This window comes from Panulirus ornatus, chromosome 59 (genome assembly GCF_036320965.1).
Source record: "Panulirus ornatus isolate Po-2019 chromosome 59, ASM3632096v1, whole genome shotgun sequence".
Taxonomy (NCBI): Eukaryota; Metazoa; Arthropoda; class Malacostraca; order Decapoda; family Palinuridae; genus Panulirus; species Panulirus ornatus.
Genome location: NC_092282.1, coordinates 10,344,390 through 10,357,938, shown reverse-complemented (window position 1 = coordinate 10,357,938; position 13,549 = coordinate 10,344,390). Strand labels below are relative to the sequence as shown.

General features: G+C 39.3%; 1 protein-coding gene across 3 annotated transcripts in view; it reads left to right on the top strand.

Moving 5' to 3' along the window:
• LOC139767282 (sorting nexin-2-like) overlaps window positions 1–13,130 on the top strand; it is a 53,150-nt gene extending 40,020 nt beyond the window's left edge. For all 3 annotated transcript variants that reach the window (XM_071696472.1, XM_071696471.1, XM_071696473.1), the window contains exons 9-13: window positions 653–883; window positions 2,611–2,679; window positions 5,791–5,934; window positions 9,763–9,915; window positions 11,509–13,130. In XM_071696472.1, the coding sequence (XP_071552573.1) occupies window positions 653–883; window positions 2,611–2,679; window positions 5,791–5,934; window positions 9,763–9,915; window positions 11,509–11,559 (648 nt within the window). In that variant the 3' untranslated portion in view covers window positions 11,560–13,130. The remainder of the gene's footprint in view (window positions 1–652; window positions 884–2,610; window positions 2,680–5,790; window positions 5,935–9,762; window positions 9,916–11,508) is intronic.
• The last annotated feature ends 419 nt before the right edge of the window (window positions 13,131–13,549 follow it).

The window sequence follows — 13,549 nt, the reverse complement described above, 5'->3', positions numbered from 1 at the left end:
GAGGGGGGGATTGCTGTTTCGTGTGTGGTGGGGTGGCGACAAGGATGGATGAAGGCAGCAAGTGTGAATGTGTACATATATGTATATGTCTCTATATGTATGTATACGGTGAAATGTATTATTATTATTTTTTTTTTTTTTTCGCTGTCTCCCGCGTTTGCAAGGTAGTGCAAGGAAACAGACGAAAGAAATGGCCCAACCCACCCCCATACACATGTATATACACACACGTCCACACACGCAAATATACATACCTATACATCTCAATGTACACATGTATATACACACACAGACACATACATATATACCCATGCACACAATTCACACTGTCTGCCTTTATTCATTCCCATCGCCTCCTCGCCACACATGGAATACCATCCCCCTCCCCCCTCATGTGTGTGGGGTAGCGCTAGGAAAAGACAACAAAGGCCTCATTCGTATATGTGCGTGTGTGGGCGTTTATACATATGTATGTGGATGGTTGGCCATTCCTCGTCTGTTTCCTTGCGCTACCTCGCAAACGCAGGAGACTGCGATAAAGTATATGATTGATGTTCATAGCTGTCCTTCATGTGGTTCAGTAAAGGAGTATAACCTTTAAATAGTAACGCATTATTTGCTATGTTTATATATTTTTTTTCTGTATCATTAGTGGTATGAGGAGAAGACACAGCAGATTGAGAGTCTTGATGCACAGCTGCGTAAGCTTCATGCAGCCATGGAGGGTTTGGTAGCATACCGGCGGGAATTGGCCACTAGCACAGCAGCATTTGCAAAGTCTACAGCTGTTCTTAGTAGCGTAGAAGAGCACTCATCCCTTAATCGAGCCCTCCATCAGTTAGCTGAGTCTACAGAGAGGACCCACACTATCCACCATGCACAAGTAAGCTCATTCTCTACCTTCATTGATATACCTATCCTACTGAAATTAATGTAAGAGGCCATCTAAAAGGAATAGGATTTCTTTATTTCTCTGTTCAAGGCACCAATCATGGACAAAATTAAGGCTAGGCTTTAATTTAGATAAAAAAAAAAAAAGGTTAAGAAGAAATAAGATAAACGGAAAGATATTCACATTGATTTTAGAGAAAGTGGAAAATTTGCATTTTCAAAGGGGGCAGGTAGTAGATGTTATGGAAGACTTGAGGGGGTAAAGAGTTACAAAACTTCATTATGGAAGAAAAGAAATAGGTATTGCAACTGCCTACCTTTGAGTTGTCAACAGCTGTATGATAAACATGTGATGCAATTGAATGCTGAATATTAAGGGGTCATTCTAATGCTGGTTGCACACAAACTGCCAAATCTTGGGAGCAGAAACCAAAGTAACATCCATGAAAGAGGGAAAGTGAACCAACACTGCAGCATAGGGCAACTGGGTCAAATTTTGTAGTCCGTCTGGGAGAGTTGAAAAGACATTGATTTGGGCTCATCTCTATCCATTAAGTATGTAAAGCTCGAGCCTTCCCAGATATGAGACCAGTACTTATTTCAAGGTCAGCTTGGTCTGTATATCAGGGCAACTGTTCTGAAGAAAAGAATTTGGGGCATTTGAAGAGGGCTCCCATTTAGCAGCAGTTGACTATCAGCTAATACTGTTCTAGATAACACCTCGTATTACTATTTGGCTGATGACAATATGTGGTTTGAGGTGGGGTGATCACATAAGGAATGACTGTGTAAAAGAGAGGTGTAATGATAAATGGAGCATGATTTGGAGAGTTCACCAGGGTGTACTGGAATGGTTTGGACATTAGGAGAGGATGAGTGAAGTGATTGACCGAGAGGTATATGTGTCTGGAGTGGGTGCAGCAAGAGAAAGGAGGAAACTGATAAGATGGAAGGAGTGAAAGAGGCCTTGATGTATTGGGACCAGAATATTGAGTAAGGTGAGAGGCATGCATGGAATAGATCAGATCAAATTGGAGTTATGTGGCATACAGGAGGCTGACCCAAGGCATATGAATCAGTCAGGGAAAACCACAGAGTGGACTGTAAGGCCTAGTAGTGGATGGTGGGCTCTGGTTTATGTGCATTGTACATGACAGCTAATGATTGGATGTGAGCATAATAGGGCCATTGTTCATATGTCCTTGGTGCTACCTCACTGAAGCAGGAAATGGCAAACAAATATGAAGAAAAATATGGGATATAGAAGTCATGTACATGTGTTATGTACATGTGTATATATGTATATATCTGTGTATGTATATATATGCATACGTTGAAATGTATAGGTATGTATATGTGCATGTGTGGACGTGTATGTATATAAATGTGTATGTGGGTGGGTTGGGCCATTCTTTCGTCTGTTTCCTTGCACTACCTTGCTGGGCCATTCTTTCGTCTGTTTCCTTGCACTACCTTGCTAACGCAGGAGACAGCGACAAAGTATAATAATAATGCTAAAAATTCATACAATTTGATGTTTAGATTGTACACAATGATGATATACCCTATCCATCCTTTAATGAGGAAAATGACATATTTCTCTCATTTTTAGAGCTTTAGCTTACTTTGAATTGAGGTAGCATTGGGAATAAGCCTTTGTTGTCATTTTAATTATTTGTCAAAAGTTAATTGTATTCAATATATGTACCCTCTTCTTAGGCTGATGCTGACTTCTACTGGTTGAGTGAGAATACAAAAGATTACATTCAACTCATTGGTGCAGTTAAGGTAAGAACATGTGCTTAAATTTGTGTTTGATGAATTGTCTTATTATTTTGCAGCATTGTTAAATTGCTTACACATTTCTGCTTTCTTTTCTAATTATCATAAATGCATGTTCTTTTGGTCAACATGTATCAATTTTCTGATCACTTATTCATCAAGCCACCTCTAGTCAATTTGAGATCCTAATTTCTTCCATTAGTCTGTCTTGATTTTTTTATGTTTAAAAATCTTTTTGTTGTTGCATGATGAAGTAAGAAATTTTATGAAAGATGAATTCTCCTAATCTAAAAATTATACTATAATTTACTAGCATTGTGTTGCTTCTTTCCTTTATTTGTACTTTTTTTTTATCTCCATAGTTTAGAACAATTTTTTTTTTCTTTTTATCATTATACTTTGTCGCTGTCTCCCATGGTAGTGAGGTAGTGTAAGGAAAAATGAAAGAATGGCCCAACCCACTCATATACACATGTATATACATACATGCCCACACACGACATATACATACCTATACATTTCAACATATACATACATACTCATGTACATATTCATACTTGCTGCCTTCATCTATTCCTGTCGCCACCCTGCCACACATGAAATGACACCCCCCCCCTACGCGTGTGAGAGGTAGTGCCAGGAAAAGACAACAAAGGCCACATTCATTCACACTCAGTCTCTAGCTGTCATGTGTAATGCACCTAAACCACAGCTCCCTTTCCCCATCTAGGCCCCACAAAACTTTCCATGGTTTACCCCAGATGCTTCACATGCCCAGGTTCAATCCATTGACAGCACGTTGAACCTGGTATACCACATCTTTCCAATTCAGTCTTCCTTGCACACCTTTCACCTTCCTGTATGTTCAGGCCCTGATCGCTCAAAATCTTTTTCACTCCATCCTTCCACCTCCAATTTGGTCTCCCACTTCTCCTTGTTCCCTCCACCTCTGACACATATATTGTCTTTGTAAATCTTTCCTCACTCATTCTCTCCATGTGACCAAACCATTTCAATACACCCACTTCTGCTCTCTCAACCACACTGTTTTTATTACCACACATCTCTCTTACCCTTTCATTACTTACTCGATCAAACCACCTCAAACATCTTATTTCCAACACATCCACTCTCCTCCGCACAAACCTATCTATAGCCCATGCCTCACAACCATATAACATTGTTGGAACCACTATTCCTTCAAACATACCCATTTTAGCTCTCCAAGATAATGTTCTTGTCTTCCACACATTCTTCAACACTCCCAGAACCTTTGCCCCCTCCCCCATTCTGTGACTCACTTCCGCTTCCATGTTCCAACTGCTGCTAAATCCACTCCCAGATATCTAAAACACTTCACTTCCTCCAGTTTTTCTCCATTCAAACTTACCTCCCAGTTTACTTGTACCTCAACCCTACTGAACCTAATAACCTTGCTCTTATTCACATTTACTCCCAGCTTTCTTCTTTCACAGACATTACCAAACTCAGTCACCAGCTTCTGCAGATTCTCACCCAAATCAGCCACCAGCGCTGTATCATCAGCGAACAATAACTGACTCACTTCCCAAGCCCTGTCATCCATAACAGACTACATACTTGCCCCTCTCTCCAAAACTCCTGCATTCACCTCCCTAACAACCCATCCACAAACAAATTAAACAACCATGGAGACATCACGCACCGCTGCAGCAAACTGACATTCACTGGGAACCAATCACTTTCCTCTCTTCCTACTTGTACACATGCCTTACATCTTCGTTAAAAACTTTTCACTGCTTCTAGGAACTTACCTCCCACACCATGTATTCATAACACCTTCCACAGAGCATCTCTATCAACTCTGTCATATGTCTTCTCCAGATCCATAAATGCTACATACAAATCCATTTGTTTTTACTAAGTATTTCTCACATACATTCTTCAAAGCAAACACCTGATCCATCCTCTACCACTTCTGAAACCACACTGCTCTTCCCCAATCTGATGTTCTGTACATGCCTTCACCCTCTCAATCAATACCCTCCCATATAATTTTGCCACTCCTCAGGCACTTCACCATGAACCATACATACATTGAATATCCTCACCAACCAGTCAACAACACAGTCACCCCCATTTTTAGTAAATTCCACTGCAGTACCATCCAAACCCACCGCCTTGCCAGCTTTCATCTTGTGCAAAGCTTTTTCTACCTCTTCTCTGTTTACCAAACCATTCTCCCTGACCCTCTCACTTCGCACACCGCTTCAACCAAAACACCCTCTATCTGCCACTCTTATCATCAAACATATTCAACTAACCTTCAAAATACTCTCTTTCTCACTTCACCACTACTTTTTATTACCTCCCCATTATCCCCCTTCCAATTTTCCCATTTGTTCTCTTGTCTTATGCACTTTATTTACCTCCTTCCAAAACATCTTTTTAGTCCATAAAATTTAATGATACTCTCTCACCCCAACTAGCATTTGCCCTCTTTTTCACCTCTTGCACCTTTCTCTTGACCTCCTGCCTCTTTCTTTTATACATCTCCCAGTCATTTGCACTATTTCCCTGCAAGAACCATCCAAATGCCTCTCTCTTCTCTTTCACTAATAATCTTACTTCACCCCACCACTCACTACCCTTTCTAATCTGCCCACCTCCCACCTTTCTCATGCCACAGGCATCTTTTGCGCAAGCCATCACTGCTTCCCTAAATACATCCCATTCCTCCCCCACTCCCCTTACATCATTTCCTCTCACCTGTTTTCATTCTGCACTCAATCTCTCGTGGTACTTCCTCACACAAGTCTCCTTTCCAAGCTCACTTACTCTCCACTCTCTTCACCCCAACATTCTCTCTTCTTTTCTGAAAACCTCCACAAATTTACCTTTGCCTCCACAAGATAATGATCAGACATCCCTCCAGTTGCCCCTCTCAGCACATGAACATCCAAAAGTCTCTCTTTCACATGCCTATCAATTAACACATAATAACAAATATATGAATGTGAAAACTGAGCTGTTGAAGGACTTATAGTTGTGAAAATTACACAGTGTAGGACAGTATAGGGAAATACCTAAATGTGTTTGTGATTAGCTGTGGCCATTACCACTCACTCACACTTCCAGGATGTGTTCCATGAGCGGGTAAAGACATTCCAGATTTGGCAACATGCACAGGCCACACTGGCTAAGAAACGTGAGGCTAAAGCAAAGGCTGAGATAGCTGGGCGCATGGATAAAGTGCAACAAGCCCAGGAGGAAGTTGCTGAGGTAAGAGGATGTTCAGGTTTATGTTTGCTTTGATATTATTCCTCCTTACTGCAGAGCAATGAGTGGACGGCTTTAGCCAGACACTGATTAGTACATGTCTGAGTATTTTCTCTATGCATTATTCATGAATTAGTATATAAATCTGCATACCCTTATTGGTACTTTCTTCAGTGGAGGGCTTTCAGTTTTCAGACTTCAAGTTTGTTTGTGTTACTGTGGTTATATCTTTGGCATGTATACATTCAAAAGGAACTCGGTTAGATATTACAATCAATCCATAGAATGATAGGCCGGTAACTCAGTATTTTCCCCTTACTTTTACCTGCCTTTGTAACAATCACTACTTTGATTTCCATATGTTAAAGAAAGTATGTCATATCTGTAGTTGCAAGACTCCCTGTTTTTATGATTTCTTGGCAGAATGTGTTCAGAAAAGCCATGTGAGAACTTGTTGGCCACTTTAGTGCTGGATTTAAGCACATAATATGTATCTTTTATATTGCAAATGCAACCATTACTGGAGTTCATCCATAAATGGGTGCACCATGAGTAAGAAGTCACCTTGAGCAAGGCTGTATCATCTTCAGTACATACAAAGGGACACAGACATGTCGAGGACCTTCTTGCTTCACAGGAAGTGATGATTGCCATCTTATACATGGAGTTTAGCATCGAATCTGTGGGATCCCCATAAAATGTGTCATGGGGTTGTATGATAATTTTGTTAACTTGAAACTTGATCATCTTCCACATCAGCAAGGTAGCATCACAATCAGTTAACTGAACCTTAAAGGAAGAATCCTCACTTGACTCCCTCCACTCCTCTTTCTTTTAGAAATCAGTAATACAAGAGGGGAAGATTTCCAGCTGTGTGCTCTTGCCCCTCTTTGTTGCCTTCTGTGTCACACAGGAGGGGAGGTAGATTATATGTTACTAACTTTTTTAACCCAAACCTTAGGCAACAGGTCACCACAGAATAAGGATAGTTACTTTGCTTGTCACATAAGCTTATATGTAATTGAAAGTCGTGTCTAAATTGCTCACATTTGTAAAGTTACAGAGATAAGTCTTTTGGTGAAAACAACTCTTTCCATGGTTTTGATAACATGAGTAATACAAGTTGAACTGTATCATGAACTATTTTATTGGCTAATTGAGTCTTTTTTTTTTCACTTGGAATTTGAATTCTAGGGCAAGTGCCTTGCAATGTTTTTTCTGCAATAGTTTCTTCAAAGTCTGTTGCATGACTTTTTACCCATAGGTAGTAAGGGGCAGGCAGCAACCAGGGGGTAAGTTCCTCCCTGGATATTGGGTGGGTTTGTGATGGTGGTGCAGTTAGCCAACACTGCAGTTGCTCTCATGTTCCCACCTTGGCTCAAATTATTGTCTTGTTTTTCTGCCTTATATGCACATAAGTTGCTAGAGCTCAGTGCATAAACATATTTCCTATTACTATCACATTTGAATCTTGACATATATCCCACACAACTCTGAATTGTAAATCACAAATTTCCCAGTTTTGTTATCGTGGGTTTAGAGAGTACCTCCTTGTTGTGAGAGGCAGCTAACATGGGTGGGAGCAGGGGGCTGAAAATCCTTCCCTCTTTGTATCATTTTTTTTGTACATATTCACCATTTCCCATGTTAGCGAGGTAGTGCTAAGAACAGAGGACTTAGCCAAAGAGGGGAAAATCCTCACTTGGCCCCCTTCTCTGTTCCCTCGCTTGGGGGGGAAAAAATTTTGTATCATACTAAAAATAAGAAAGCTGAGAGTAAATATGAATAAGGGTAAGGTTATTAGGTACAGTAGGGTTGAGGGACAAATTAATTGGAAAGTAAGTTTGAATGGAGAAAAACTGGAGGAAGTGAAGTGTTTTAGATATCAAGGAGTGGATTTAACAGCGGATGGAACCATGGAAGCGGAAGTGAGTTACAGTGTGGGGAGGGGGTGAAGGTTCTGGGAGCGCTGAAGAATGTGTGGAAGATGAGAACATTATCTCGGAAAGTAAAAATGGGTATGTTTGAAGGAATAGTGGTTCCACCAATGTTATATGGTTGCGAGGCATGGGCTATAGATAGGGTTGTGCGCAGGAGGATGGATGTGTTGGAAATGAGATGTATGAGGACAATATGTGGTGTGAGGTGGTTTGATTGAGTAAGTAATGAAAGTGTAAGAGAGATTTGTGGTTATGAAAAGTGTGTGGTTGAGAGAGCAGAAGAGGGTGTATTGAAATGGTTTGGTCACATGGACAGAGTGAGTGAGGAAAGATTGACAAAGAGAATATATGTGTCAGAGGTGGAGGGCACGAGGAGAAGCAGGAGACCAAATTGGAGTTGGAAGGATGGAGTGAAAAAGATTTTGAGTGATCGGGGCCTGAACATGCAGGAGGGTGAAAGGCGCACAAGGAGTAGAGTGAATTGGAACAATGTGGTATACTGGGTGTCGACGTGCTGTCAATGGATTGAATCAGGGCATGTGAAGTGTCTAGGGTAAACCATGGAAAGTTTTGTGGGGCCTGGATATGGAGATGTGGAAAGGGAGCTGTGGTTTCAGTGCATTACACATGACAGCTAGAGACTGAGTGTGAACGAATGTGGCCTTTGTTGTCTTTTCCTAGCACTATCTCGAGTGCTTGCGGGGGAGAGGGGTGCCATTTCATGTGTGGTGGGGTGGCGACGGGAATGGCTGAGGGCAGCAAGTATGAATATGTGCATATATGTGTATATACATGTGTGAAAGGCGTGCAAGGAATAGAGTGAATTGGAAAGATGTGGTATACCGGGGTCGACGTTCTGTCAATGGATTGAACCAGGGCATGTGAAGCGTCTGGGGTAAACCATGGAAAGTTCTGTGGGGCCTGGATGTGGAAAGGAAGCTGTGGTTTCAGTTCATTATTACATGACAGCTAGAGACTGAGTGTGAACGAATGGGGCCTTTGGTGTCTTTTCCTAGCGCTACCTCGCACACATGAGGGGAGAGGGGGTTGTTATTCCATGTGTGGCAAGGTGGCGATGGGAACAAATAAAGGCAGACAGTATGAATTATGTACATGTGTATATATGTATATGTCTGTGTGTGTATATATATGTGTACATTGAGATGTATAGGTATATATATTTGCGTGTGTGGACGTGTATGTATATACATGTGTATGTGGGTGGGTTGGGCCATTCTTTCGTCTGTTTCCTTGCGCTACCTCGCTAACGCGGGAGACAGCGACAAAGCAAAATAAAAAAAAATAAATGTGTATATACATGTGTATATATGTATTTGTCTGTGTATGTATATGTATGTATACATTTTAAATGTATAGGTATGTATACGTGCGTGTGTGGGTGTGTATGTATATACATGTGTATGTGGGAGGGTTGGGCCATTCTTTCGTCGGTTTCCTTGCGCTACCTTGCTGACACAGGAGCCAGCGACAGAGTATGATAAAATACTAAAAATAACAACCAAAGTAAGAGCCACCGGAGGAATTGCCTGAGGGCTCAGGCTTGAGTCTGAATGTATGTAGCTGTAACCAAGATGGAAGAATAGAAGAGATAGATCCTGTGTTCTGATTTTCAGTTTATCATACATGGGAGATAAAGGATGTACATTTGCAAATACGGGCATAGTTTGTGTGTTCCTGATGCTACCATGCTGAGGTGGGAAGGGCACTTAGGTAGTAAAAAGACATTTTTTTTATCCAAGAGCATCAAGCTTCTTTGCCGCTAAAATATACTTACCTCCAGTTTGTTTTGATAATTTATAGATAAGTATGAATATCTATCACTTGATATTTCATGTCATGTCATCCTCAATAAACATTGTTTTTTATTTAGTGGGAGTTAAAGGTGGAACGAAGCCAAGAAGAGTTTGAGAGAATTTCACGAGCCATCAAGAAAGAAGTTGAACAGTTTGATGTTGTACGTGTCAAAGATTTCAAAGAAATGGTAGTCAAATACCTGGAAGCCCTTATGACATCGCAGCAGCAGGTAAGTTGATTAAAGTAATGATATTGCAGAAACTGGTGGAATGATGGGCAAGGTACTTTATTTTGTGTCAAAGAAGGGGAGATGGAAGAGTATAATCTCCAAAAATATCATTATAGTTATCATGTTGAACAGTGTGACAGTTATCTGTGAATTAAGAAAGCAGGTCATAGAAGGTTTTCTTCATGATAGGTAACATTTGATTAGTTAGGTACTGGATGTTGTTTCATGGAATAAAGTAGCCAAAAGTAGAAGGTTAAGTTTCAAATGTAGAGATATTTAGCTGTTTCATTGAACAAGATTCTAAACAGCTTCCCCAATGGCTGTCAACGATCCCTTCATGCTTTTTGAGTATATTTGGTGAGATGTCATCTAGTTCAGAAGATTGTGCGGGTCCATCTCCTCTATAAGCTTTCTCTGGGATATTTCATTTAGGTGTTTTTTAGGATATATACCCCTGTCATTACTGTGGTACTGGAACTAACATGCTTTCTAAGGCATATAAGCTCTGAGACTTGGCATTAAGCATTTTACGAATAACATCATTTGTTTCTGGAGCTTTTTCCTCGGAGCCTTTTTATAAGAAAATTGGGTCATTTAACAATAATTCAACTTTTATATTTACGATAAGTAGCAGGGAAGCAAACCTACCCCAGGAATGAACATCCCTTCCCTTTGCTAACTTATGTAGTTGAGGGCTCCCCAATTTTACAAGATTAGTTTCTGTGGAAGGTGCATGCTTCTATGTATTTGATCAGCCCTATGGAAATAGGAACAGAGACATGATAATAGGAATAAAGATGCATTTATGTGTTACATGATGATCAGAATTTCCACCATAAGAGACAGAAATACACTGAAGAAAATTTTTGATGCATATATAAGGAGCAAATTTGAGTCCTGCTGTGTTATATGGTCACTACCCACCCATTATGAACAAGTTTGGAAGAATTCTGAAGCACCACATGAGAAATGTTAAGGGGATGGAGAACAGGAACAGCCATGATAGGCTGAAAAACTCTAACTTCACAGCTTAGAAAGAAGAGAAATATTCATCATGAAATGAAAGGATAACAATATTTTGAACTGAAAGGTTTTCAGCAAGGAAGTAACAAAATTGATATTTTTGCAAGAATGCTATGGAATATACTTAAGAGATATCAAAAGAAAATATAAGAGTTCTGTAAGGAAGATTGAAAGAATGTTCAGATTATAACCAGGAAGAATAAGAATTATACATGGAACACCTAGAGAAACACTCAAAAAGAAACTTGATGTGTGTTTGAAGTCAGTCCCCGCTGAACCTAGGATTGGCAGTTATGTAATGAGCAAAGTTGCAGAAAAACTTATTCATCAAGTAAGTCATGTCGTAATTGCTTCATATTAGTCACGCCTTTTGGCAAAATACTGTTTCATGTACTTAAAGCAGGTAAGTACTATTTCATGCTCATAAGTTTCAAAAGGCTGTTTTTTCCATTTCCCTTTTACATTTAAGGACATATGAGTCATTATATGTAATTTATGACCCTTTATAAATACTTTCTGCAAATGAGCTTACACTATCCAGCACTTACCAACTTAAATTCCTCTTGGCAGATCATAAAGGTGTGGGAGACCTTCCTCCCTGAGGCTAAGGCAATTGCCTAAGAACTCAGAGTTTGGGGATGGAAAATGTGTCACAAGTGGTGATACACAAGTAATTCAGAAACAGGTTGCTGTCTCTGGGCTAAGACTACATAACGCTGACAGCCGTCCTCCACAAAGAACCACTGAAGTGACAAACAGCTTCCGACGAGTCCATTCTTATTCCATTGCCCTTTATCTGTGCTTTTGGAATGCATTCATGCAATTCAGGCAAGTTATCAGTATCACAACCCTGAATATGAATTTTGAGGTATGGTGAATCTTTTAATTTTAATAAGTGAATTATGACCATTTCCTGAACTTGTAAAGTAAAGAGACCTTATAATTATTCCTTTTGCAGTGCATGGATTAGGAAATCTACCCCAAAATTTTAACATAGTTGGAGTTAGTACTATGTCCTATTTCTTACTCATGGACTGTATAAGTCATTCATATTGGATCAGTATATTTATAACCTCAACTTCAAGCACAGTTGCAACTTGTGATTACAGAATGGTTTTCCTTTGTACTTTGTGTAACCTAAAGCAGATGTCATTTTTCTTTTTTACTGATAACTTGCAGGTCTTTGTTTCAGTAAATACAGTATGCATAGGATTGTACCCAAAAAATTTGTTTGGATAATTGTGTGTCCTCGTATGAAATTGCTCACTGAATCACTTCTACTATGTGTTATCTTTTTGACTGGTTTTGTCTGCTGGTCTGCTATTCATTACAGATTGGCTTTGCTTCCTTTTGATATGTAATTGACAGATATATGCATCAACAATATATATTTTTTCTGTTTGGGGGACTGTTCTTTACATGAAATCACTGGAGTGTACTGAACCAGGATGCATTACACTGAAAATTAACTTTGATATACTGTCAGGCACAAGTTAGCATTTGATTCCTTTATGAAAATTAGTTTCTTTGATAAGTCAAAATCAGTTATCATATAGAATGTTTCGAGCTGCAGCTGTCGAGGATAATTGATAAGGATTTGATGATAATGACTCTTCTAACCAATATAGTCCCTGTGATTATAGTTTAGGGACTTATTAGGTAAATAATAATGTGATGAATTGGTTTATTTGTTTTGCATTGTGAATTTCAAGAAAGCAAGATTGTAGTGTGCAGCACTAGTATGATCATGTGCCTGGAAAAACACTTCCCAGTTTTTTTAAGGTATGGGAGAAGATTCAAATTGAATTCACCAAGTCTGTAAGAGAACTTTTCCTTAGCTTGTATTGAATGAACTGTTTGACATACCAACCCATTGCAAGTACCTGATGCTGGGAATCCTCAAGTGTTTTGACTATAATTAAGTGTGAAGGATTCCTTCATAAGATGATCTTCCCAAATTAACACAAATATAACCTCTTGTTTTAAGACTTGAATTGGATGGCCAAAGGTTAAGTGATATAAACCTGCATGCTTTTGAGAGAAATGCACTGTTATTGTACATTCCCAAACCATGATTTTTTTTTTTTAAGATAGCATTTGTTGTATACAGTTTTGATAGGCTTAATATCTGCAGAGCTGATTGTACAGTATATATTAAATCTATTTAAAGACCAGTAAAAATGATAAGTCTGCCTGTTGTATCATTTACCCTCATTTAGTGAAATAAGAATGCTTATAAAAGGTAGGGTTTGAGTGCTTTGATGACTTAGGCTTCTCAAACATGAGAATCACATAAAATAATGCTGAAGCAGTCATGCAAAGGAAGCTTGATTTGAAGTTTTATGTTGTTAAAAAGTTTAGAGTAATGGATGAAGGAAGCTACATTTCAATGTAGGCAGTATAAGCACCAAATTAAGATTAGAACTTATAACTTCAAATCAAGAGCCAAGACAGAAAGTTGGTCACTTAGTTTTGAATTTTGGATAGTAACATTATCCACCATTATTCCTAATAATTGAGTATTCCTTTGTGGGGATAACACTGTTCTTTGTTATGAAAGGGAGAGAAGTGGCCTTTTCCTTTTGGAAATTGCTCCTCTTAAGTAAAGTAC